The sequence below is a fragment of the Frieseomelitta varia genome, unplaced genomic scaffold, assembly GCF_011392965.1.
Source record: "Frieseomelitta varia isolate USP_RPSP 00005682 unplaced genomic scaffold, Fvar_1.2 scaffold_752, whole genome shotgun sequence".
NCBI lineage: Eukaryota > Metazoa > Arthropoda > Insecta > Hymenoptera > Apidae > Frieseomelitta > Frieseomelitta varia.
Genome location: NW_025110537.1, coordinates 13351 through 41171, shown reverse-complemented (window position 1 = coordinate 41171; position 27821 = coordinate 13351). Strand labels below are relative to the sequence as shown.

Sequence of the window (27821 nt, the reverse complement as noted above, 5' to 3'; positions counted from 1 at the left end):
TCTCATATAATCCAGTGAAAATGGCATTATTATTCTCAATACTTTTGATATACAATAATAATCATCATTAATTAATTAGGTACAGGAACACTTTATCATTCGTAGTATTAATTAAAGATAATCAATTACATACAATAAATTGTTATCAGCCACGGTGCATCGCCTCCAGTCTCGGCATTATTTTTTTTTTTTTAATTTTCAATGTAGATACTATATTTTGTTTCAGTTTTTTTTTTTTTCATTTTTGTTTCGTCAAAAGTTTAAAAATCAGTTGTTTCAGGAAGCGAGCGCCTACGACCATTAAGAAATCGAACCAGTATGCGAAGGCCATTCGAGAAGATTCAATCACACGTTCGATTTTTTATTTTTTCTCTCTGGTTTTTCTTTTTTCTTCTTTTTTTTTTTGTGTCTTAATTTGTTCTAATTTATCTTCTAACAGAATCATTAAAGACAGATAGAGAGAAACAAACAATAAAAAAGTAAAAGTGGTCGTAAATACTCATCGATGGAAACTCGATGTTGAAACGCAAACGTTCAGAAAGTAACGATGCTGATAATATTCTTTAGCGTTGTAACGCTTACTAATGATTAAGCTTGCAAAGACTACGATGAAGTTTGGAAAAAAATATATACAAAACGCTCGATGTATCAAATTTATCCTCTCGATATTAGACCCGCTGGTCTCCTCTTAAGTATCTCTTAACCTTTTTTTTTTCCTTAGGCTTATTTCGACCTTACTGCACTAAAAAGGCACAATTTTTCGCACCTGATAAAACATCGTTACGGTCTAGATACTAATTAATCATTTCCCACCAAAGTATTTTGTTTCCCCGTTGCCAATTGCATGTTGCGCGTCTATTTCTCAGTATGTGTGTTACGTTTATGCAGGAGCTTATTTTACAATGTCAAATGGGTGATAATGGTGGTACGACAAAACATGATCTGTATTTTTAATTTTTTTTTTTTTTTCACGGTATCTTCGAATGCGCGATATATTACGTATATTAAACAGAGCACGTGTATTTATAATGCACGTAATATATCTTCTTATAAACTAATTTGTAATAATGTTCTTTCCTATATAAATCTACGGCCTATACAGACCTTTACTAAGGCGAAACTACGCGGGCCTTTGTACAGTCGTTTGGAAAACTATGGGAAGTCTTTAAGAGGAAGAAATTATTCAATCAATATACAGCATTTTTCTGGTGTTACTGTAGCTTATCCAAAACGATTGGAGATAACCAAATTGCAATCACGATAGAGTATTCCGCTTCTGTGAAATCTCTGTTATTTAAAATGAGAATGTTGCCTTTCGGAAAATTTCATGTGGTCGTATTTTTATTGCAATTCGTCCAATTTCATTGGAAGTGGTCAAACTGTAATCCTTTCTTTTTTTTTCTTTTTTTAATAATTCAGTTCTTTTTGTTCTTAGCAAAACCTTTCTTACAAAAGGAAACACCCTTTATCAAAATCTTATACTGGATAAACCAAAATTATATACAATCAAATGACATTGTACAATTTTCGTTGTCAAAATATGAAAAAAAGAGAAATAAATATATAAAATATCGCTAAATGCGGGAAAAATAATTAATTTTTGTTAAAATTAAAAGTAAAATACCGAAACAAATGCAAACCCTGTAAAAAATACTATAATTAAAGATAAATGTTTAGTAAAATCTATATTTATCTAAACACGATTTTCTTTTTTCTTTTTTTTTTCTTTTACTTAATAAACATATAATGGTTTTGCTCATTTAACAGATTTTCTTTTTTTATTTTATCGATTAAAAGCACTTGCTCGGTTAACTTAAGCGGAAGAAACCGCTTTAGCAACTCCAATAAACTAACACCGAATATCGCCTTATTGTGGTTTTCTTCTTATAGAATGCTGGTCCTCTTAAATAAAATTAGTTGCGGCACTTGTTCGAAGTTAGCACGTTCTTTTATTCAGAATAATCCTTGTATCAGTCTATCATTCGAGCGCCTTGACCTGCGCCATAACTTTACCCTCCCATAACGGTAGGACTTCAGAATCATCGGTTATTTCTTCTTGAATAACCTTTGTATCCAAGTCCTCACACTCGGTTTTAAAGAAATATCTAAAAAAAAAAAAAATATGATATACAAATATATATATATAAATATATAACATACTGGAGTTTCATATTTTATATTTTATAAACAGCGTTAGTTCCCTTACCGATAGCTGCCTTTTTTAGGAAGATATTCTTTAAATTGTTTTAAAGTGACATTATGACCAGGAATTTTAGTCCTATAAGGAAACTGCTCGTCACAGAAACTGAACACAACGGTGGTAAAATCTCCAATATCTTGCTTCGTTTTCTTTAACGTTGATTGATTTGATTGAACATAAGATTGACTTTGCATTGTAGGCTCGTACGATTGTTTAGAAATATTAGAATGACGTTGTTTACAACTTGAACGTGCCCTATCTTCCTCTATTAATCTTCTTCTTGCTTCTTCTAACTGAGTTGCCTGTATAAAGCAGAATATATATCTAAACTTCTGATAACTATTAAAAATTAATAGCATGTGAGATAAAATGAAAATATTTACTGTATGAGGTTGTGGTAAAAGTGGCATTCCTGGATCTGTAACAAAAGGTTGAGCAGGAACGCCCCATGTTTCCCTGTTTGTCCTTTCCAAAGAGCCACTTCGGGAACCATACTTTTTCCCATGGCGACTATGCTTGATATCCGCTTTCTTGTCACTTTCCTTAAGCCACGATAAAAGACGAATATCTTTGCTAGATGGTGGCGCGTCACTTACAACACTAACACCACTGTCAGTTAATTCCGTCATAGATTTCTTTGTGGCTGATCTTCTAGTCATGTCCGACCTTCGGAATCTTTGATCATGACCTATAAAAAGATGTAATATAGTAATAAATAAGATATATATATATATATATATATATATATATATATATATATATATTTAATATTTTTAATTTATTCTAAAATATACCTTGAAGATACAGGTCCTGTTTATGGAGGGAATCGGCGTAATCAGATGGCACGGATTTAGATTTAGGCAAGTGAGATCCTAGTGAACTCATGGAGCCAGCTCCGACAAGATCGCTGCCTTCTTGAAAATCATGAATATTACCACTATCTGCTGAAAATGTAGAGAACACGTCTTTTTCTTTTCTTTGTTTGTACGGTCGCGGGTAATTGTGCGTAGAACGTCTTCTTTCAGGCGAATGCAGTCTTGGGGATGAGAGTCCAGGAGATCGAGAAGGCGTTAGATCTGACCAAACTCGTGACACGTGTTGGTCCAAAATTGCTTGATCATTATCCTCTTCTATCATTAACTTTTCTCTCAATGCATCAGCTAGTGCTTTCGGTGCCCCACTTGACATTTCCAATGATGCATCCTTATTAATCGTATCGCTCTCTTGCAAATGCCTATCAAGCTTTTCCTGAGATTCTCGGTCGCGTTTAACGTTCTCCAACTTCTCAATAAGCACTTGAGCAAATTCTTCCGGTTTCAGAGGATGCATTAAATCACGCGGTACTCGCTGTGTACGAGGGATGATAGTATGATGCGCCAGCGGATCACGATTTATACTAGCTGAATCTTTAATAGTTCTAGATTGTCTTATATACTGTTTTTTACTTCGTTGTTTATTCATTGACGCTCCATCACTGTAAATAAAAAATATTAAGATAACAAGAAAATTTTACATATTTGTATTTAAATGATAAAATATAATCTATTTTCATGTTCATTATTACTTTAAGAATTCAAGCGCTATTACTCTTATTCCTACATTACAAAAAAATATTGCAAAATTTAATATAAAAGTATAAATCAATATAATATATAATAATAAAAAATATAAATTCAATATAAAAAAAACATTAAGACTAAACACTACTTTTTACTTTACAGAATTCTGTAAATATTCAAGATGTTTATTTACACAGAAAAATATAATTTTTATAATAAATAAAATGAGAACGTACACTGATGAATCGGTGAGAGACATATTGTCTGATTCAGTTCGTGCATCACTGCTCAAGCTTTGAAGTTCTGAATCCTGTCTGGAAACTGGATTGTATGAGGAATATTGTGCGTGCAGTCTGGGTGCGAGCATATGATATGGACTAGTCCCATGTTGCAAGTAAATGCTATGAGCGCCACGCAATACATCAAACCAAAATAAAGAAAACAAACACAGATTGGAAAATGTTTTAGCAAAAATATCACAAATTTTAATACATATAATAACAAAAAAAAAATTACGATACTAATATAAAATAATATGCTCCTTTACAATGTGATATTTTTAGTTATTTTTTAATCTTTGGGAACGCTGTGTATATAAATCATTGTACACTACAAGACATTGCAGAAAATCCACACAACAAGCTCAAGAAAAAAAAAAACAGCTAAATAAAGCGTTTAATGCAAATCTAACTTTAAGCGTACTCTAATTAATAAATATTCTAAATAAAAATTATAATCATATAAATTACCCAGCATATGCTTCTGGCTTCGGCCGAAGATCCAACGCCCTTGTTTGTTGAGTAGCCATAAGCATATCTTTGGTCAATCTCAATTCACCCTTCAATTCCCCAGGCGTTTCACTAGCTGAATGTGAGCTATGTATGGAACTAACAAATTCACTGTCTTCATGGACAGTGGGCAATAAGCTTGGCCCACAAGCAACAGACATATCTCGACTGGATCCTGAACTAGGACATCCACCAGACTCTGGGTTTTGACAGGACTGAACGTATTGAAGATACATATCGGATCGAAGAAAGTTTGGATATGTAGTCTCATTAATGAGACGTTCAACTTCCAACTGTACAGCATCAAATACTTTTTCGTCCGCCCGCCCTTCTTTAACCCGACGATTAGCTTCCTTTCGTACATCTTCTGGTATAGCTAACTGTGACTTAAGGAAGAACTTTCTGTAGATAAGTTTAACCAATTGATTTATCCTTTCAGGATCATCTTGTTCCTTGAGGCCCTCACAAGCGAACCAGAAATTAAGAGGATTTGCATGAGGTCTGCCTTCTTGATCCAGATATTTTCTGAACAATTCCAAGCCCACTGGATCCTGCAGCAAGGAATGCAGGTTCCTGGCCCACCGCAAGCAAGCAGGTGGCGAATCACTTTCCATAGTTGTCGTGCTACAGCAACCTTCCGGTTCAAATCCCAAAGGTGCTGAAACATCGCAACCTGAAGCTATTGGTGTTGCAAGAGAAGAACGCCTAGGGGTCAGAGTTGGACTCTGTGGACGGAACCTGCTGACGTAGTTTCCTGTTTCCTCTCCTAAAATATACATAAGATATTAATAATCTATGAAATGTCATATGATGTTTTTAAGATATTAAACACAATAAGACAATATAATATAACTGTATTAAATTTTTATCATTTTTAGTTTAGTAATGTTTCCTTTTAGTAATGTGATAGTGAAATTATAAGTATTCTTGCAGTAATATACATAATTATTTTACCAGGCACTGGTGGCCGTGGAGAGTTTTCATTGAAGCAACGTGCTTCGTTCTGTCGAGATCCACTCATCCTATCTATTGTGGCCTTCATGTATTATTTTTTGCTCTATATTTAATTTAGGCCCACGACGTCTCCTAGTAGACATGGTTAATCCAAACCTAGGACAAAAATAATGATTTTCTACATTTTTCTTAACAAATTATAATTTTAGACACATATATAGCGTATTTGACAAAATTTTGATATTTTCAAACATATTAATATCTTTTATAAAATAAAAAAAGTTATTTAAAAATGATTAATTTAATAATTATACATATATTATATATATACAATATACAATATACATATATATATATATATATGTGTGTGTGTCTGTATTAATATGTTTATAGTATATAACATAATATATTTGTAATGTATTTGTATTTATATAACTAACATAAATTTCTGCATTTTAAATTTCATATATCATATTTTATTTATATAAAATATTGTGCATTTGGGTATATAGTAATATACACTGGGGGAAGCATATTTTGAATTCAGAATACTGAAACAAAAGCCCCAAGCTAGGGATGCTGGATGGATCAATCTAGCCCTGCGGTGAGTCATGTTCCAATTAAGTATCGAAGGATGGTTTTCCTATCCTGAAGAGCTCTAAGGGTGGAGCCTGGACAGAAAAACTCTAGGGTACCTCCTGGTAGTCTGCGCACTGAAAGGTTCCTCTCTATATATCCCTGCGCAGAACATTTGTGTGGTATTGATCGACAAAAATTATAATGCAATCCATTGAACACTACAGTCAACCCCAAATTCAGCTCAGTTTCCAAAATAAAACTTACATCAGAGTAGAATTTTATTTTGACAGGATGGGTAGATATTAATAGCTCTATAGAATAGGGTATCCTATACAAAAAAAGACTATTATATGCCTTTTGTTATGATGAACTATAGAAATATGGTTCAGCCTTTTGTTATGATGAACTATAGAAATATGATTTCATAAGGCTCGCATTACGACCACATCTATATCATACCTGTATGTATATGAAGAATTAAAAGACCGTTACTAACTAATGACTCCAATTCAACAAGTGTTAATCAATAGTATGTAAAATTATTATTATTATTATTATTATTATTAAGTACACTAAACTATTTTTGAAGTGTTTAATACAAATTATTCTTTTAATGATATTATGATAAAAGTATTATCACAAAATTTTAACTTAGTAACACTTAGAACTTTTACATTTAAATGAATTATGCACAATTTTTCTTTTATTAATTCTCAAATGGAAATAAATAAATTTTTCTATCATAACTTTTTATACATTAAGTAATTAAAACTCAACTAAAAAATATATTATATATTTAGCTAATGAAAGATGTGAAGTATATAAGGCCGGAACGCACACAATGGCATATAAGTAAAACATAAAGACTCTATGGAACCATAAGAACTTGATTTCTACCTGGGCAAGAGGGAAAATATGAAATGAAAAGCTGTCATAATCAATTATTTCAGTTCAGTGCACATTTACCTGTATTAAGAGATGAAAAGAAACGTACATACCATTTTGTTGGCAGTTTTTTGGGAGTAACTCAGAATCTATAGCCTTGTGAAATCTATTATGATCTGGATAATTATATTGATCTCAACCACTAGAGCTTTCTATCTTCTTTTATTATAACACAGAATGAACATATGATACCACTGCTGACGTGTCTCTACACAAACTGAGCTAAGGCTGCGTCCTGACCAGGACTGACGCAGTAGTCAGGAAGGTTGGAGTAGGGATACAATGTCTGATCTTGTCAGATTGGAAACCGCACAGTTCTGATATTTCTATTCTATGCAAGAAAATATGTGCAACTCTATTGAAAAACCAATATTAATGCTAGAAAATCATATCATCGCTGGTTGGAAATCTGTATTCTTTTAAGCAGATATTGAAGTACTTTTAAACTGCTATTTCTTTCAACAAATAACTGTGATTAAGTACTATTGGAAGAGCATTATCAATATTAAAAAATCTTATCATCTCTGATTAGAAAAATTGTGTTCTTTCAAATGGATATAAATTGGTGTACTTTTAAGCTATTATTTCTTTCAACAGATAATTATGCTACTGAAAAAGCAGTATTAATATTAGAAAATCTTATCATCTCTGATTGGAAAAATTCTTTCAAGCAGATATAAATTTATGCACTTTTAAACTACTCTTTCTTTGAACAAATGACTATGATTAATTATTACACGTCAGAAGTGATAAATCAGTACAATGATTTTTATGCTTCTCAAACAGTATATGCTATATTAATTATATAAAAACAGTATATGCTATATTAATTATATAAAATTATAAAAATTTCTCAGAAGTAATTAGTTATAACAGAATCAAAAATGACAGTATTTTCCAATATTGTACGTACCTTATTGTTATTTAAATATTTTTAATTGAGTAGTTGAAAAATAATTTTTTAAATACAAAATAATTAAAAAATATTATAAGTTACAGACACTATTATTTTAGAAATTGAAAAGAAACTTAGAAACTTATTATACTAAACTAAAACTAAAGAAGAAAATTAAAATTAATTTAAAATAGCCAGAAAATATTGCTATCAAAATATTACAAAATAATAGCACTCTAAACACAATAAACTCAAAAAGGGAAAACAGGATGCTTCAACCACCTGTAACCACTATGCACACTACGTACCTCAACCAAAAAACCGTTAGAATTTTATTTACGATCTTTGTTCATTTTAAATTTGTAGATGGCAGTTTTTCAAAAATTATTTTTTATTCTCTTTCTTTCTCAAAATATTACCAATATTTAAAAATAGAAAATATTGAGTGTCTGGTCTTTTTAAATTAAAATCCTCTTTTAAATACTTCATAGATTTCTTTAAAATCACCTGTAGGGAATTTTCAAGGGAATTTTCAAGGGAATTTTCGAAAGAATATCGATTTAAGGCTAACACTTATGTATATTATCGACAACTCAAATTTCTAGGAAGCTAGTAATTTTTAGTTTCAACGAGTCCTTTATACATATAAAATATTTTCTACAAAATAATTATGATGAAATAAAAATTATTATATTTCTTAAAAAAAAAAGGGAATTATCTTGTTTTATAATCAATACGAGAATAAATCGATTTTATTGTAATCAATAAGGAATAAAATAAAAATTTTGTGGAAATTTTTTCTGTTAAAGTTAATCAATTTTCATTAAAATAAATATATATTGTGCAACTTTAAAAATGCTAAATTTAAAATGAAACTTGATTGTCAATGTGACGAATTCCAGCTAGATGAACTTGAAATTATCCGACCTTTTAAAGAAAAGTACTTCGTTAATCATAATCACACGAATATTTGAAATATAAATTCAAGGGTGATTCACCATTCAATGTAGGATACTTCATTAAAATCTTCAATTTTAATAATGACCGAGGTGTGAGAATAATCATTCCAGCCTATACCTTATATACACTTCCCTAATATCTTCTTCATTTTCTACTTGCTTAATGATGTCTGTCGTTATAATTATTCGAAGCGCAGCAGCGTGAGATATAATTATATGTCGAAAGAAACGCGTCGCGTGCATAAGGAACTATTAGGGTTATAACGTTGATTTTTAAGCATGGTGAGAAGGTTCACTGATTTTTAATTTTGAATAAAAGCTAAATCTTTCTTTTCAATATCCATTCTCTTTTTCCAGACTATTGAAACTATTGTTTTAATATTCGAATAGATATAAGGATTTCGAAGAGCATTTGATGAAATATTCACGTTTATTCCCTTTCATTGTTTTATTGAGCAAAATTATACTAATATTGAAGTTGTAGAAAAATTACTTTCCCCTATTTCGATGGTTTTTGCACATAAAGAAAATCGGTCTTAGTTTCCAAAATATTTTCAAGAAATTGTCGCTATTATACAATCCTGCATAGCAGTGTATGTATTGGCTGTTGGCCATCTTTCTAGAGTTGAATATAATGAACTAACTCAGGCCTGATTTTTTATTTAACCTATAATATACAAGGTAGTTCATCTAAAATGTTACAAGCCGATTTGTCGAAATAGATATCAATTAATTCTTTTTTTTAATTTAATTATGATTATTTAATATCTGAGAAACAAAAAATTGTTCTGAGATGGGGGCTCATAGGGACTTTCCTAGTTTTTTTTTTTGAATGGAGTATTTTTTTCTTTTTCTTTAAATAGCTCTTATAAAATTAAATTTATTTGACGCATTATTTCTGCATAGTTAAAGAGTAATAATGGCAACACTTATCTGAAATAATTATTTTTCGAAGACACACACACATACACACACACCCAAATTCAGTAAAAAAATATTATTTTTTGTTCTATAACGTACGAACGTTGCAAACGAACGACATATACAATTATGAACGAGGTTTTCTCAGAAGTCGTTTATTTACATTTGTAAAGCATGATACAAAGTTAAAGAGAATGATGAATGATATGCCGATTATGAGTGTGTTAATTTCTACAACGTAAAAAATCATAGAAATTATTGAAACTTTACCCTAATATTTAATTACATATCATTGTTTCAATTGTGCAACGTTTATTTAAATATCGAAAGTACATAATTATAAAATGTGCCTATTTTTTTATTTATACTTTTTTTAAAATAAAAATTTACTTTAAGAGATGTTTCATTTTTTAAAAAATTGTATGTGTTTTAAGGAATTTTTAATGTATAATTGAATTTCCTGGGAATTGAATAGGTGATAATCGTCGACTTCGAGAATGTAGAAAAGCCATCTGGACACGATAGGAACAAGATTCATCTCCGAATGACACGCTATATGCTCCTTTCGCTTGGTCGGTAAATGCTAGGATCGGTGTTACCCCGCATACCAAACGGTTTGATATCGACGAGCAAAATACCGTGAACCTATAGAAGAATGTATTCCAAAGATATTGAAATTTTCTCGAGCGTACAAAAATGTATCAACCGTATGGAATTTAAATCCTGTTTCCCATTCGCATTGCATTTTATTCGTCCGAAAACATTTCTCGGTTTTCTTGAGAATGCTGAAATATTAAAATTCACAATACCGTGATTTTTGCGGAATATCATTCCGTACGCTTCATATTTCTTCTTTTATGCAAGTTTTATACAGATTCTGAATATAATTACTTTAAATAAAATAAAATTTATTTTGTTGCACATTGTTACATTGAAAAGATAATTATTTGATCATTAATATATAAATAATGATATATTTATAATAATAAAATATATCATATTATTAAGAAACATTATATAAAATGCAATTACAATACCAAACAATTACAAAAATTTCTATGTCAGCATTCGATTTGCAACATACGATGATAAATAAAATCCAGCAAGTTTTCATATTACTATTAATTATTAATTTTTCAAGCTATCGATGATGAAAATTAAACACGACCATATCGAATCCGAATACATTGCGTTGCACAGTCTTTTATGCAGTTTATCGTGATATATACACGCTCCAAACTTTTATTCAACTTCTGTATAACGGGTGTTCTAAATTATTCTACTTCTACCGAAGGCAGACTAATCATCACAATATATTATCTTACACTCAAATTATATGCTTAACATAAAATGAAGACTACTTTGTAAATCAATTCGTCACATCCTTTGAAATACATTAACATTTCTTGAAGGTGGTAATATTTATTTATTGTAACGAAAAAGAGATCGAAGAAATGACAAGTATTTCGAAGTCACCGGTTAGATGACGAGGCGAGGGAAGGGCCCCGGCTCTCAAAGAGCGTGGTTCGCCGAGCGAGGCGTTCCGAAAACCTGTAATTACGGACCCGACGTACATCAAGCGGTGCCGCCAGCCGCCAGCCAGCCACCAGCCGGCGAGGTCTGTGTCTTCCGTCTCCCTTTTTGCTTTTTTCTCTCCTTCATCGCCTTCCTCGTCTTCCCTCTGCTTTACCTGTGCCGTCCCGTTCGTGCCTCTTTCTTTCTTCCTGACCTCTTCATCCTTCTCTGGCGCACATTTGCTCGTTCATTCTTCTGTTTTCTTTTCTCTTTTGTCTTCTCTTTCGTTCTTTCTGTCCACTTTGAGCGGCCTCCCGCTTCGACTCCGACAGCGGTCCACCTTATTTGACCCTTCCCCCCAATACGCGTCCAAAGGACTCTCCGATTCCTCTTTTATTTTACCCTCTTACTTTACTTACTTACTCACTCTCGGTTTCTTTCTACCTCTTCACCGTTTCTTCCTCGTCTCTTTCTTTTTATCTCTTCTTTCTCTGCCCTCTGCTTCTCTTCTTTTTCACGTCTTAGATTGCTGTGTCGGCAATCGCGCGCCTCGCTACTTGGAATTGTCCGAAAAACAGAGTACAGCAGAGAACGAAGGGAGAGGAAGATAAGCGACATTTCTCGGTCCTTTATTTTTTTTCTTTCTTTGTTTCATTTTCCTTCTCAATTCCGCTTTCTTTTTTCTTGTTCTTCGTCTCGTCCGAGCCCTCGATTTCGTCGCAAGGTTGCATCGAAGTTCGTCGAATTTTCCCTGCGCCTCCTTGTACTTCGTGGTGATTTTCGCGAAACTTTTCGTCGCTCCGTCGGTAACGTTGGTATCAATTGTACGATGCAGAGGATAAGTAACTTCGCACATTCAATCGTTTCTTGATAAAAATCCTCTGTCACGTTTGTACTTACGTTTTAGAGAGGCATACTTTTTTGAAAGATATTAGCAGATTGATTTAATAAGATACCGGCAAATTGAAATAATTCCGTCGGAAAATCAGAAGCGCAAAGAAATCTCGGTACGGCACTGGGCAATCCGAAGCTCCTCAAACGAGAAAAGCACACACGGCGCCCATTCAGCTAACCCTTTCAGGCTCTCTCTCGTTCCCTCTCGGTACCTGTAAGTTCTCTACCAACCCACCCAGTCATCCTCATGCGTCACCTTCTTCCTCCTTCTTCCACCTTCGAGTCTCTCTAGCTGTATGCTTCGACCTCGGGTAAAAATCTCTTTTACGCGCCCGACCGAGGAACTCTGTCTCAGACGACTCTATGCTTTTCTTACGACCACCATTTAAATTTCCACATGGCTTTACGGGGTATAATTCGAATTTTTTATCTAGCTCGACATTTTCGTTCACTCTTCCTTCCATCGATTTTCGTTCTTTCTATGCAGCAGTTAGGAAACATTAGTCAACACGGCCACAAAGAGATTTCTTCTTCTGTCTCGAGAAAATTTTAGGAGAATCTTCTTGGGAAAGCTCGATTTCAAGACACAGACTCGAGAATATATTGAAAAAAAGTTTATATATTTTACAGCGAGGATATATACGATACTTGATGCAGCACGTATTACATTCTATTTTTTTTCTTTCTTCCTCAGACTATTTTTATAAATTGTATATATTTAGAAGATAACTATAATATGATTAATTGCTGTATCGGGAATAGTATCAAAAGATTAATATTTTAAGTTAAATAACCACCTGTGTAAATCAATAAAGAATCGTGTAATTTAAAATTTTGATTTTTAATTTTTAATATGTATGTATGTAGGATATTTGGACAGGGATATGGACTTAGGAATGTTATAATTTATTTATTAATAAGATGTTAGATTCAAGATAAAAGGAGACAATAGCAAATAAAAAGAATGTTCGTTCGCTTGTCACGATCAGTTATTCACTATTACCTCGCAACTCTCATCTTATTACTATTTTATTTTTATTTTTTGTGAACCTTCAACGATTGCCCGTTATTTACATACACACACACACACACACGCACGCACACACATACATCGCATCTCTCTCTCTCTCATTTATATAATAACACTGTTACTGGGAACTGTCTGAACATTACAATCGCGATGAAGAGTGGAAAAAAGCAATGTATCTTGTTATTTTTAAAATCATTAGTAATTTTTGTTACAGGTAGCAAGTAAAGCAAAGGTGTGTCAAGCGGAGTGCCTACGTTACCACTTTAGACCCTCGTGTTGATTCGTTAACTTTTTGCCTCTGTAAGCTAGGGGAAACCAAAAATTAATTTGGGAGGTCGTCATTACGATTAAATAAAACTTTCGTTAAAAGCGCCAATGCGTTTCAAAATTCATGTATACACGTGTCTCGAACAAGAGTAAAAATCAATTATATTCAAAGGAAAGAAGCAAGAAAACAAATTTCATTCTTGTTTGCAAGTTTTTTGACAAGTGACATTTTACTTTCGTTTTCTTAAACTAAACTACTTGTTAAACTCGTCTTTTTAAACAATTCAACTTATTAAGCGGCGCTTTCACAAAACTAGCATAAATAAAAATTATTTCAGATAAGGCAAAATTCAATGAAAGCAATTATATTTTCAAGTAAGTTTTCCTACTTATCAATCTGCAATCTACGTGAATGATCGACACGTGGAAATCAAATGTCAATAGGATCGGTACGTCAGGGTTGCTCAGTAATCAACATCCAGTAAAGAAGCAAGTTCTCTTTATCAACAGAATCTAGGGACGAGTTTCAACGACTGTGTATTGATTAATTCCTATCTCGTGTCGAGGTTTTCTTATAAAACTAGTTAGAAAAAAAAAAAAAAAAAAAAAAACAACTATTCGCGTAACCCAAACCTTAAATCATGTAACGTTTCGAAAGCAGACGGTAAAACATACGATACCATCCAACATATATACGACTTATTATATAAAACATATCAAGTGTCCATCTTTATAGGTTATATTTATAGGTTATCAATTAAATAATAAAAGCAATGTTATCAATGTTGAAACGGAAATGATCCCGATCAGGCCATAAACACGGCTTCTAAAGTCTTTTGAAGTACCGACAAGGATTTGTTGGTGAAAGACCGAGCGGAAACGGTCAAAGGCGTGTCACCGTTATCGCCAGATGACTTTATGTAGTGGTATTATGCCTCGCGAGCTGCGAATCTTTCAAAGAAACTTCTAAGGGACCGCTCGGCCGGCAGCTACACCGACCGTCGGTCGTCGACCGTCACGACCGCCGACCCTCGACCATCGACTTAGGAGAATGTTCACTGACGTGTCAAGATTCCTCGTCGCCCCGCCTTTCTCTTCTCAATTCCGATTAACCTTCATTCGCCTCCTCCCTCCCCTCTTTCTCTCCTCGCAATTAAGTATATGCCAAAGATTATTCCGGCCAGACGGATTATTTCGAGCCGGCAAACTTTTTGGTTTTAATTGAAGATAAAGCGGAACATTTTCCCCCCTAACCTTAAAATGTTCCGTTGCTAATGAGATATTTTTTTTTTTTATATTCAATCAAACATTGAAATGGAAGATTATCGAACATTTGATAGAGTGTTTCTGTTTTGGAGGAAAACAATAGAACATCCACGTTAATGGTTTGTTAATTATAAGATGTCAAGATCATAAAAATACTTATGAATAATTAACATCTAGCGGGAATGTATTGTTAAACAGAAGCTTGTGGTTATAATTTAGAAAATGAGCCAATATCAAATCTTGGAATCAACTTAAGCATAAATTGAAAGATTTCGATTTAGATTAGCTTTCTAATTTAATGGTCACTATATTTTCTATCTGTTGTCTCTGAGCGATATGATAAAACTACTCGACACAAGTAAACAAAATGCAAACGGTGCGCGCGTCGCTTGGCGCCTTCTTATTGCCAACTGTATAAAAATTATTTTGAATCATGTACCTCATTTTCGTAGCGATACATCGATATATATTTTTCAAGTCCTCTTCGTGTTCACTTTCTACCTTATACATCTTACGTGCTCCGAAACGAACACTTGTTTGTATCACTCGAAAAGTTCACGTGTTACCCGTAAACGTCATTATCCGTGCAAAATGAAACTGTCCATGATTATACGTCAATATATCGTCAATACTTTAATAAAATGTTCGTGCAGAAATTACGTTGAAATGTGTCATACGCAATTTCAGATTCGAAAGTTCGTTTTTGATGCAAACAGCATCAAATCTGACAGAATGACGGAGAAAAAAGTCACAATTGCAGTGTTTCACACACGCGAGATTATTGGAGCAATCGAATAGGAACTATAGTTCTCAAGTGATCACACTGTGCACAGGAAGTCTCAAGAGCGGACAAAAATATTCGGCTCTCAAATCACTCGTGTTTTTAATAGTTCGCCTGAATGTGTTTCCGCACTTCTCTCCATTTTGTTTATGGTTGCACATTTGATCGAGCAAGCTAACCGATACATCAAAATAATTTGCACAAGAAATACAAACTGGTGCCATTGTTGACAAGACGAACGAAGCAAGTCAAATATACTTTTACGAAAGTATGAATTGATTCCGTTTTGGTATTCCGTCACAAATCCGAGCACCATTCACAAATTTTCGTCTAGTCGGCGAAAAATCACAAAGCTTCCGTTGGATGAATCGTTCGTAAGAATCGTGCCTGTGTTTCCAAAACATTTTCATCTATACGAGACCCATAAAACGTGCCACGCATGGCACTCGCGGAATATCGCGAGTTTTCGAGCAAGTTCATAAACCGTGTCTGTGTTGACATCGTTAAAATTGCTAACTGTTTCAAATTTTCTGCTACGTGTACTACGTGTCACTAGACAAATTTTCGTTTAATGCGAACAATGTGTTTCTCACGGATATTCATATTACTTCCATAAATTCCTCCGATATAATGAAACGTATGACGTATACGATCAGTGGCGTTTATTAAACTGTCAGTAGCTGTATGATCCGCTCCGTATCAGAGAATGAAATTTTATTAATATTTACATGTAGTATCTTGCAGGTTTTCGAGAAACATTAGCGGTTACAAACGTGTTAGTCAAGGTTATAGATCAATGAATTCAACCGATCGTACGGACCCGAAACTTTATTCCGTGAAATCTTTTCGTTCGTACCGAATCAGCGAAACGAGCACAAAAACAGAGGCTGAAGGAACGGCTCGGTTGAATGTGAATACGACAAAGGATGCCGAGGAAGACCTGTGCCCCATACAACGTACACGGTAAGACTAAAACTACAGAGTGACTGTAGAGCTAAGGGAGAGCGAGCATTATCTCTCTCCCTTGGCCTTCCTCCTCGCTCTTACACCGTCCTTCTTCGTCTTCTTTTCTTCTTGCTCTCTGCCACACCTCCCTTACGTCCGCAACTGCCTCCCTTCCTCTTTCTCTTTCTCTTACAAAGTCCCTCCTTTCTCCTTGTTCCCCTTCCAAGTCTGACCATGGTGGACGTAGGATAAAAAAGTAATAGGGTCCAGGTATAAGGGGCAAATTCTGAGTTATATAAACCTACCCATACTTTAAAACTCGCACGGAAACGCGAGAATTTTCATAAATTTGAACGAGTGGTTAACCTTAGTAATGAGGCGAAAATATTTCCAAATTGTTAGGTTTTTACCTGTGAAAGATGCCTGAACAGAATAAGGTTGTGTCTCGGTTATGTAGAGCGATTACTAACAATTACATCCAAATTTTATAGTAAAATTACTTCCATTTATCAAATAAAATCACGTCAAACACGACTGACAACTGAAATATTCTAATACATAAATGAAATGTATCGTGATTCGTATAAATATGCGCACGAAAATGAAGTTAAATGTTCAGTTAAATATTTAAACACGCGGCGAGTGTGTCGAGAAAGTATAAGCAAAATCGTTTATCGTCAACCGTTGTCTAACCCAGACGATTGCTTTAACTTCGTGTTCAATGAAATTCGATTGAAGTCGTTGCCAAACCGACTGCTATCCTCCAGGTAAATTACAAGCCGACGCACTGATTTATCTTATCCAGCTGCTTTAATCACAAAATCGTCGTCGTGACGACGTTCCACGTTCAATACGTAACGATAATTATTTTTCTCTTTCCTCTTTGCGTAACGCGATCTTCACTATGAACAAAATTATTTCTACCTTTATTTTTTTCATTTAACAATTCAGGGAAAAACAAAACGTTCGCGTTTAAGCTACATATCCAACGATAAAATCGTTCTTATCTTCCCGCAAAATTTGATACTTCGTACACTCCCGTATATATTCGAATTAGAAAAATAATCGTGAATCTCAGTTTGCCGACGAGCCGAACGCCTAATGGAAATAAAATTATCGGCGAAAAAAAGGAGAATTGGCACGGCGAGGGAAGACGAAAAAACGAAAAAAAAAAAAAAAAAAGAAAGGGAGAAAAAGAAAAATGGAAACAGAAGGAAAGCGGCGAGAAACGGTCTACCGAGCCGGCGAAACAGAGAGGGAGAGAGAGAGAGAGAAAGAGAGAAAGAGAGACGAGTTACGAAAAGACCATTTGCGAGCAAAAGTGAGGAACTGTATAGTAGTAACGCATTGGTACCCACTTGCACAAGGCGGAGCGAGCGAGATGGAGCGACAGCTGTGGCGGAACAGCAGAGGAGAAGCGAGTAGAGGAGAGCGTGGTTCGTCGGAAAGAGAGAGACAGGACGATGGAGAGAACGGCGCGGCGCGCAGCGGTGGGGGAAGAAGAGGGAGAATTACGATGAGAGGGTTAAGAGAAGGAGAATCTCCGTTTGATCTTGCCGCCGCACGCGATCTCACACACATGCACGCATGTTTCTGGCCTCTCAATATGGATTCGCATGAATGCACCAACACATCGCGCCAGTTAAAATCTCTCTTCTCTCTCACCTTGCCACACAGTACTGGCTGGGTGCTTTCGATCGACAGTGCACAGCCAGGGCACTCTGTTGCTCTTGGATGTGTATAATAAACACCGTGCGAGCCAACTCAACCGAGTCGCCTATAATTTCTCGCGGAAAATTATATGTTAATGCGCCCTTAATGGCGTCGTTCGTTAACGGGATCGTTGTACAAGCCCGAGGGATAGAACCGTGCCGAGAGCGCAATTCGATTCGCTCGAGCATGCCGCGAGCAGCGCGCGAGTCGTCATTCAATAACCTCGCGGTCATAGTTTCTTGTCGAATATATACGTCCGCGTATATCCACCTATACACACCTAACTATATCGCTTACATATGCACGTGTGTGTGTGTGTGTAATATGCACGCTTCTTAGAAAAATCCCGATGAATATCTTTAAAGCTGACGTTATAATTTAGCACGCGAAATATGTTTACAATCGCCCGTGTTTGTAATGCGCACTATTCAACGACTATATTTCTTCCCTGTTTAATTATTAAACGGTGTTTTTTTTTCTTTTTTTTTTTTTATTACCGCCGCAGATCTGAAAATTGAATTTCTTTGAGCAACGATCGTTGCCGCTTTACGAGAATTATTTCTTTCAGAAGCCGTGCTACGCGCTTTTGCGCGGGGACTGAGTGTTTCGAAGTTTAAATGCTTCGCATCGGATTAACCTAGAAGATCAGCGACGGGTTTCACGACGGCCCAACTGCTAAATAGCACATTAAAAATGCTTCTATGTTTCCAAACGGCTCGGGGGACAATTACACGCGCGCACGTAAATTAAACGTAAGGGGGGAAAATAAAGGAGAAATGAGAAACTAATTGAAAATGTCTCTCCGATAAATTACACCAAGAATGATAAAATTTCATGCACAACAAGCGAAGATTCAGAAAATTGTTCCGCAATATTTTTTTTCTAACAGATTCTAAATCCGGCTATCAAGCACAGAACACAGTGGCTAACAATAATTTTCTAACACCAAACACATTCGTACCGTGCGTCGCGTTCCTTCTGGTCATCTTCATGTACTATCTGTACCAACAATCATGTACGACGCACAGAAGAAGACAGAAGGCTAAATGTGCGTAAAAAAAAAAATCGTTTCAAGGGGAGGAAGGCCGAACTACCCATTCGATCGAGAATGAACAGTTATGCAAAGCGTTTGCACATTGGTGTATCGCGGTAAGAGGATAAAGAAAGAAAAAAAAAAAAAAAAAAAAAGGAAAAAACGATACGAGCGAGTCGGGGAGGCTTTCTTCTCGAAGGTAGTAATACTCATGACTGTTTGATCGGCCTCTTCGGACGGGGAAAAGAATTTCCCGTGGGTCCATGGTAGTGGAACAAAGTGCTCAAAGAATGAAGATCGCCCGGCTAAAAACGTGGCAAGAGAAGTGGCGCCTTTGACCCTCATTGTCTGCGCTCTTTGCCCGTCGCATGCACGGGCCTAAAGGACTCTGTTTATCTTTTTCGCTTTCTTCTCTTCCCCTTCGTCTCATTCGCGACAATACGTACATACTCTTCCCCTCTTCGCGCCCTCACAGCCAGCCCGTATACGCGTAACTATACTCCACGAAACCCGTTCCCTTTTCCCTTCCGTCGTCCTATCAATCCTTTTCACGTGTAATTCAATTTCCCGGAATGAAAGTCGATATTTCAATGTTTGATCATTCGATCGTGTTCAAAGGAAATGACGTTGCCCGATGAACGGTGATTTTATACCCGTGCGTCTTCAGTAATTGTAAAAGGCTACGAAACTCGTCATTTTAACGGATTTGATACTCATCAATTTTTTTTTTTTTCGTCATCGAAATGAATCACTGTTCCTTTGTTCCTTTAACGTTGTACAAACCTAAACTATATTTTATTTTAAAATATACGCAAATGAAATTCTAACATATCTATTGCTACGTTTCTACACGATGATTACCATCAACCTTCTCGGATACTTTTTCGTTTGAAGTAGCATATTCGCTGAACAGTCTCAACAGCTTTCTAGCCTGCCTTGCACGAAAGAAACACGTCCTAATTATATCTGATGGAAAAATAGGTAGCGAGAGCAATTACGTGTTTTCATTGTTTCCTCTTTTCCTCTTTTCCTCTTTTTTTTTTTCGGTGCAGCCAGCATTTGCTCGTTAACCGATACTCCAGCATCACCGATAGACCAACGAAACTCCGAACAACTGAATCAGACGTTCGCTTCTTACATAAAAGACCTGTCTCATTCACTCACGGCGACATATCGCACGGCGCGAGCGATTGTGCGCGTGATATACAATTGCATGTAGATATATTCTGTTTTAGAGTACTTGAGCCGTGATGGTACACCCGTATGACGCCGCGATGCATCGCCGATGATACACTCAAACCAGGTACATACATACATATACGTAGTATACCCTCTTGGCCGCACACTGGGGAGATTGACACACAAATTGAAATAAACGAACCGACGACACCGAGAAACTGAATGATAAAACGGTGATGGTGAAAGAACGAGAGCAGAAGAAGCAGAAGAGGTGGAAGGGAGCACAAACAGTGAGAACAGAGCTACAGACAATAGAGACAATTATTGCACACAGACGGAGGAGATGATGGATCAAACGCGGTACCATTTCGGCGCCCCTTTATCTTCTTTCACTTATCTTTCCTTCTCTCCTCTTTCTCTCTAACGTTCCCTCGTTACCACCCCCTACCGAAACGTTTTCCCTTTCCCCCTCCTTATCGTAACACGTTTCGCGTTTATTTCGCCTTTTAGACTATTTAACTCTGATACCAGGCACACATCGTGCATTATTCGTTCTACACGAAATTAACGAACACGTACAAACCACCCTATATAACCTATCGTTTGATGAAACTCTGCGGATGCCCGGAAGACAATTCTACGTTCGTTTAAAAACGTGCAAAATATATAGAGCAAACCTAGAGACCGTTGAATGGCTTTCAAAGGATAGCGCGCGTGTTTAACTATATAAATACGGTGACTATTACAGGTCTAAGTTTTACAAGTATCTTGATGATCGGTAATCAAGTTAACTTTTCTTGGTTCCAGTTCACTTTCATCTATGCAATAATGTTCAATAATATTCCCTTTGGAAGCAGTAATTTGGAAATATTTATTACTATAAAACGCCGAGAGGACACAGTAATAGTAAATGAACAAAATTAAGATTACTCTGTAATGTTCACATTATTCAGAAATACCGTATAAAATAATTGGAAATATTCCAATAACGATGAATGTTACATTTGCTCCAAATGTTTTCGCGTGTGAATTTTTACGAAAGAATGTCAGAATTACTTCGAAACCCCCCCCCCCCTCCATGTGAATTTTTTTCTTTTTTAATCAGTTACATTTCTAAAATTTCACGCCCGAAAAAAAAATATCGAAACAACATACAATTCTAAATCCCCCACGTACAAAATATCATAATGAAAGCTCCAAAAGTGATCAACGTCGCTTTGTAAAATTTCTTTCCTAGCGAGTTACGTGACTACGAGTCATTGAGAAACCAGGCCCCCCCACGTGGTGGAAAAAACGATATGACGAAAGAATAGGATTACCCGCGTGAATGGTTCTTCGAGATGAAGTAGCGGCAGCCAGACACCTCTCCAAGGATTACGATTCGCAAGATTTAAAGCGTTATTTCAGGTCATAGGGTTAAGTGAACTACCCTGTATGAAAGGGAGCAACGCATGAGCGCCACCCTCTGTTGTCGTGGCGCATACACAGTTGTGGGAATCCCCTAGCGTGAACCGAAGATCGGGAAGAGTGGGCGGAGACCACGGGTTCGTGATCGTACCGTTTGATACCACGTGCTCTCGCCGTGGTTAAAGCACAGGGGAAACTTTACGTCCTCTCATTTTGATATCAAAGCGTCCCCCTACCCGGGGATCTTTAAATCGATGTTCTTTGACATTACAAAGCTTTCGCCGCGGTAACATCCTCCTCGTCGCCCTGGCTCCTTCATCTTCTATTATTCTTAACTCTTATTTTTGTATACTACTCTCCTTTGCGTGCGCTGAAAGTGACTGGTAAAAGCTTTCACTTTATTGCCGATAATTGCAGAAGAGGGAAGGGTCGTTGTTCAAAGAAGGCTTGTTAGATGCAATAAACGAAAGGTCAGGAAGACACGATCTTTTCTTCTTTTTTCTTTTTCTTTTTCTTTTTTTTTTTTTTCGTTCGGAGGACCTCGCCAGTCTCTCATAGCCGGTAGCACGATCATTAACATTTATTCCTTCTGTTTCGCTGGAAATTGTAATCACATTAAAACGACGGCCCGGTGCGATTGTTCTTCTGGTTCGAGCAGTACGTTCGTGACACGGAAGTGACTCACGTATTAACCTATCTAAGTACTGTGTATATACCATGAGTCACGAATATGATGTAGATGGCGGACAAGTTTTTAACCCACTTTTTAATGTCGTAGGTATTAGTTGGGGATTCGAGTACAGGTAAGAGAGACTGAGAGACCACCAAAACTTTGAATACTTTGAACGATTGATTTCGATATTCTGTTTGAAGAAACGACCTGTCGTAAGCATTCACCGATAAAGAATCACGCGTAGAAGACAAGAAGATAAGAACTTGAAGTAACTCCTGGCACAGGTGGCATAGAACGTTGTCATAGAAAAATATGAATAGATGTAAAGAATGAAAGAAGGGTATATCGGCAACGGTGTTAGTGAACGTAAAGTAGCACTGTGTAAAGACTATATCTGACACGATTACAAGTACAAAGGTATCGTGGTCGTAACTGACGTCGCATTAAACTCCAAGGATCCATATGCACCATGAATTACAAGTGGTTGAATGCATTTCGCTATTCCAACAGAAAGATACCGTTGGAAATCATATACGAGGTAACAGTAAAACGCAACTCTTACGTTATTAGTACTTTAGCAGAACAAACAGCAACTGCAAATTTAACTAAATCTTTGCCTAAAATACTATCCTATAATTTCTCGCTGCTTTCAAGGCTAAAGAAGAAAATTGTTTCGCTTCAAGATTCGTTTGTGAAAAAACACTACTTTCAAATATATCATACTTTAAAACAATTCAATGGAAAATTAATTGAATTCTACCAATTCCAACTGTTTTCGAGATGTCAGTAAGAAATAACTATGACAAACAATAGATTCATTCTTAAAAAGTGAAAAAGTAATTCAGAAAACTGCAGACGAGAAGTGTAGTTTCTTAGTTGAATATCCAAACGATTGTCATATATGAAAAATGAGCTGAACTTGACACTGTACATAAAATGTACGGACACTATGAAATTATGTGCGTGCGCGCGCGCGCGCGTGTGTGTGTGTGTGTGTGTGTGTATGAAGAATTTCCCAACTAATTATCTCGCCGCTACTATTATAAACTCGTTGAAAACTTATCGCCGTTAAAAATCGCGTAAATCCCGGGATATTAATTAAAAATAAGGAAACAGCTGCGACGAGGAGCCGCGTTTCATCTTTGAATAATTAAGAACTGCCAGGTGCCTACGTCTCGCAAGGAAGGGAAAAAAGGAAAAAGAGAGAGGGAAAGAGAGAGGGAGAGCATCGAAATCGTAGGAGCGGCAGAGATCTCGGCGATTCTGCCGCGAGTAACAATGGCGACGCGCGCGCAGGAGAAACGACGGCGAGGGAAAGATGACAATATTAAGAAAGCTTACGAGAAACGTTCCGCCGTAAAGGTTTATTGGCGTGAAGGAGTTGTGAAGCGTGTCTACATCAAAGGCGACCGCTTCTGAAACTCTCTATTCCCTTTCTACTTGAACCCTCGCCGTCATCTCGTCACCACCTCCACTTCTATCAACTACCACTGACGTCCATTCGCTCTGCCAAGGTTGTGCACGCAACCAGACACTCCCCCCCTCCCCCTCCCCGCCCTCCCCAAATGTGTACCCTAAGCACATTCACCACGTGCGAGTTCCTGCACCGGTGGTTATTAACATCCATTACCATCTCAAACGAGACGCATTGCGACGCACGATCGAACCCCTCCGCATCGATTTCGGATATCGTATCTCTGAAGAAATGTACATGTTATTCTTCCATTTCAAGGTTTTACATTGTTCGGCTATTCGTTCGCGGACAGTATAGTTGAGAAGTCTCCTTTGAGGAGTTCTTTGGGAAAACTCGAGGTGTGTTTTGGAATGGCAATGGATGCTTGAAAGGTTGAACGGACGAAGATTAATCATCTCGGGGTGTTACACGCACAAGGGGATTAATTAAAATTCCACACATTTTACTAGGTGTTGCTATACATGATGTTGCAAATATAGACGTTTCGTTTCACTTCTTATAAACTGAAACGTGCGTGCTTTTCGTTTGATATCAGGCATATATAGGAAAAATAAGAAACAATTTATTTAATATTATAATATTTATATATATTTATAAATATATATATATATATATATATTTAATATATTATTTTAATAATATAATATTTTCTAAATTGTTTGTTCTGAAGCCTCTTTTACTTAAGGGCGGAAGAACAGCGAAGCAATAAAATATCGGGAGAGATGCTTTAGTTAATCGCTTTGGAGTGATTATATCACAAAAAGGAGATAACCAATTATCAACAAATTGATGATCGATAAGGCTTGCAAATTATTTCTATCATTGTCGGTATGAAGTATTACTCGTGATTGAACTTATTGGAGTACCATACGTTTCAATATATTATAATTCAATTATTCGCGTCTGTTTGCCAAGTCTAGCGGACAATCATCCGCAATCTGTGCAATTTGCCCGACTTACTCTCTTAATTATCGGTGTTGTACCTGACTTGTTTCACAAACTTATTAAATTCGTAGTAATTAATTAATCAGATGATCAACGGTTAAGCTCGATTGTTACCTGGCTATCAACCTCAAACGAAATTTTCTCTGAAATAACGTATCGCGTACAACAGGATATCGTGTAGTAGGCAAATGTGATTAAGGTAATTACCTCGCACTTTACCAAAAATATATAGATTCAAAAGGAAGTGCAATTTGTTCAACAGCATTAAACATCGCCGTTTAAGCCTTCATACAGTACGATACATTGATTCAAATGAGATAAATCAAGTGTTTCTCATCGAACGTTCACCAAATGTTCTTTCACATTCCCCGAAACATTAGTCAATGATATCCGACATTGTTTAAAGCAGCTAATTAAAAGTTAATCGTTTCGTAATCAAAAGAAATTGCCTGATAGATAGTGATAAACTGCTAGACACGGATCATATAAAATTGACGACCTGCTGCAATACTTTCGAAGCGTTATTGCAGCATTCTAATTCAACTGGCAAAACACCTAACTGGCAAACGACAGGACGAGCTAAATAAATAATTTCTTTTCACTCAATCGACAGCTGTCTAACGATTCACCTCGGAAAGAAGCGAAAGAAACGAAAATTAAAATCAACCGTCCCTCCTCCACGAGATCAAGTAGCTTTCCAAACAATTTGCCAACGATACTATAACGGAACCAGGAAGTAATCTTAATTATTCGTCGCATTTATTGTGAATTGTCGTCAATTACGGAAAGAAGACCCAGGATAATGGGCGGGGGGGGGTATCGAAGGAGATGGATGGTGGATCTTCCTCAGTCGAGAGAAGGGGGGAGAGGGGGGGGGGGCAAGGACTCACGTCGACTTCAGCGGGATTCTATCGGTTTTTACTGAATTATTTATAAAATCTCTGATTGATATTCACGATTATCAGGAGAGGCGGGCGCTCACACACCCGTAAGCATATGTATTGTTTTGATAAAGAGAGCAGAGATGGAACGAGTGGGGGGAGAGCGCGCGCGTGTAGCGGGAGATCGTGTACCGCGGGAGAGAGCCCGCGGAAGACGAGAGGACTCGCGCGCGGCGAGGTTTTACAGGATGAAAAAGGAGCAGAGTAAATGAGAGAAAGAGAAAGAGAAACATAGAGTAAAAGAGAGAAAGAGGGCGAGAAGAGAGAAACAGAGAGAGAGAGAGAGAGAGAAAGAGAGAACGAAACGGACGTGGAACCGGAACGATCGCAGAGGCTCGAGGGAAAAAAGGTAGGGCACGAAGCGAGGAACGAAACTGCGACTGGTAGAAAAGCTGGTGGAACGACTCTAGAAGAAAACGCACGGCTGCGTTCGGTGGTGGGTACGTCAAGAAAGAGAGCTCGATTCGTGAATACACGCGCCCCGAGACGCGCAAAGCTCTCGTGGCTAGAAGCAGAGTGAAAGAGAGCGACGAGAAAGGGAGGGAACAGGAAAGAGGAAAAAAGAGAGGCGTAGAACGAGAAAGAGAGATACACAGTTGATCCCTGTGAAAGAAAAAGGTGGAGAAGGGAAAAAGAGACAGAAACAAGGGGGCACAGCAGAGACGAGAGGACGAGAAGAAAAAGGTGAACGAAAAAAAAAGGAGGACAGGATGGAAATAAAAATCCAGAAGCGGAAAAGCGATCAAGAAAGCGATCGAGAGGGGGGGGGGGGGGGGGAAGATAGAAGCAAAGGACCCGCGGGACGTAAACACCGCGGTGTATTTTGGAGCGGGTGATTCCCGAAGTGTTACGCACGAAGAAATCTCCGTCCGTTTGTAATTCCTTACTCCGTTTGCTCTCTTCTTTCTTTTCTCTTCTCGCTGGTTTCATGACGTTCTCTGACTGTCGACGACAGTCAAACATCGCGAGTGTTGATCTTCATGTGCTTCATATATACAAAACACGGCCGCGAGCGCGGACACACGCGCGCCTATCGGTCCTGCTACAGGAACGAAACGATGATACACAAGAAAACGAAAAAAAGCAAAGAGCAATTTTAAAAGGGGCAGAGATTTAGCGGCGAAGATGAAGAGGAGGAGGAGGGGGGAGGAGGAGGAGGAGGAGGAAGAAGAAGAAAAAGACGGCGGGACAAGAGCGGAGAGGAGAAAGAAGCTGTAAAAAGAAGATGAGAGAGAAAGCGAGCGAAACAACAAGCGAGAGCGAGTGTGTAACGAACAAGAGAGACAAATATATAGAACCGGACGGGGGATTTTTAAGAAAGGAACCGCGGTGCTCTCGTAAAAGACTTACTCGGTATTATCCGACAGTGCTTATATTTGCTAATGCCGTGATGACGATGCGTCTCTCCGGCGAGACCGACGTTCCATCCTCGAAAATGTCAACTATCGACGAAAAAATGGTACGGACTGAAACGCAGACACATCGTGGCTCTCTTTCTTCGTCCTTACTTTCTCGCTCTCTCCCAGCGACGACGATGATTCGGCGTGAACTCTCGACACTTCGACACGACGCACACACGCACCACACTCACGACGGAATATATACACTGCTCCGATAACGGCCGTAGTAATAAAGGCGAGCTGACACGGCGAAGGCATGCAAAATGTTTCCCGATCGCATCGAGTAAACAGGGGCCACCGATGAATTCACGGACAGGTCGGACACTATAACGGCTAAGCTTTTCGCGGCTCGTCTCGCAGGCACATCTTGGTCGCCATCGAGATCTAACACGAGTGCGCGGGACGCGCGCTCTCGCGGCCCCTCACTAAACTTGCCTCTTCAAAGACCGGCCAATCAACGGGCCGCATGGCCTATGCCCTTGCCGCGAGCAGTCCTGTATCTAGCTGACGTGCCGTCATTCATTCATGCCAAGGAATTCTCTTTTCATCCAATTCGGC

General features: G+C 37.1%; 1 protein-coding gene across 4 annotated transcripts; it reads right to left on the bottom strand.

Annotated features, from left to right (window-relative positions):
* Positions 1-27683, bottom strand: LOC122535677 (axin). 4 transcript variants are annotated; one of them, XM_043667411.1, is made up of 8 exons: positions 27214-27680; positions 5502-5657; positions 4509-5313; positions 3996-4160; positions 2995-3674; positions 2584-2888; positions 2207-2502; positions 1-2105 (listed from the first exon to the last, which is right to left on the bottom strand). In XM_043667411.1, the coding sequence occupies exons 2-8, from the start codon at positions 5587-5589 to the stop codon at positions 1979-1981; spliced, it is 2466 nt and encodes an 821-aa protein (XP_043523346.1). In that variant the 5' UTR covers positions 5590-5657; positions 27214-27680; the 3' UTR covers positions 1-1978. The 4 variants fall into 4 exon arrangements, with proteins under 4 accessions (XP_043523346.1, XP_043523349.1, XP_043523348.1 ...); XM_043667414.1 differs by lacking the exon at positions 27214-27680 and adding an exon at positions 15212-16222; XM_043667413.1 differs by lacking the exon at positions 27214-27680 and adding an exon at positions 7079-7252.
* Positions 27684-27821: the final 138 nt, after the last annotated feature.

Bases quoted from the DNA above. Each gene is read 5' to 3' on its own strand.
- LOC122535677 (XM_043667411.1), bottom strand. From the start codon at position 5,589: ATGAAGGCCACAATAGATAGGATGAGTGGATCTCGACAGAACGAAGCA. The intron at 4,161-4,508 runs GTAATTTATATG...TGGCGCTCATAG, and splicing joins AAGCCAGAAGCATATGCTGG to CATTTACTTGCAACATGGGA. The intron at 3,675-3,995 runs GTACGTTCTCAT...TTTTATTTACAG, and splicing joins TCTCTCACCGATTCATCAGT to TGATGGAGCGTCAATGAATA.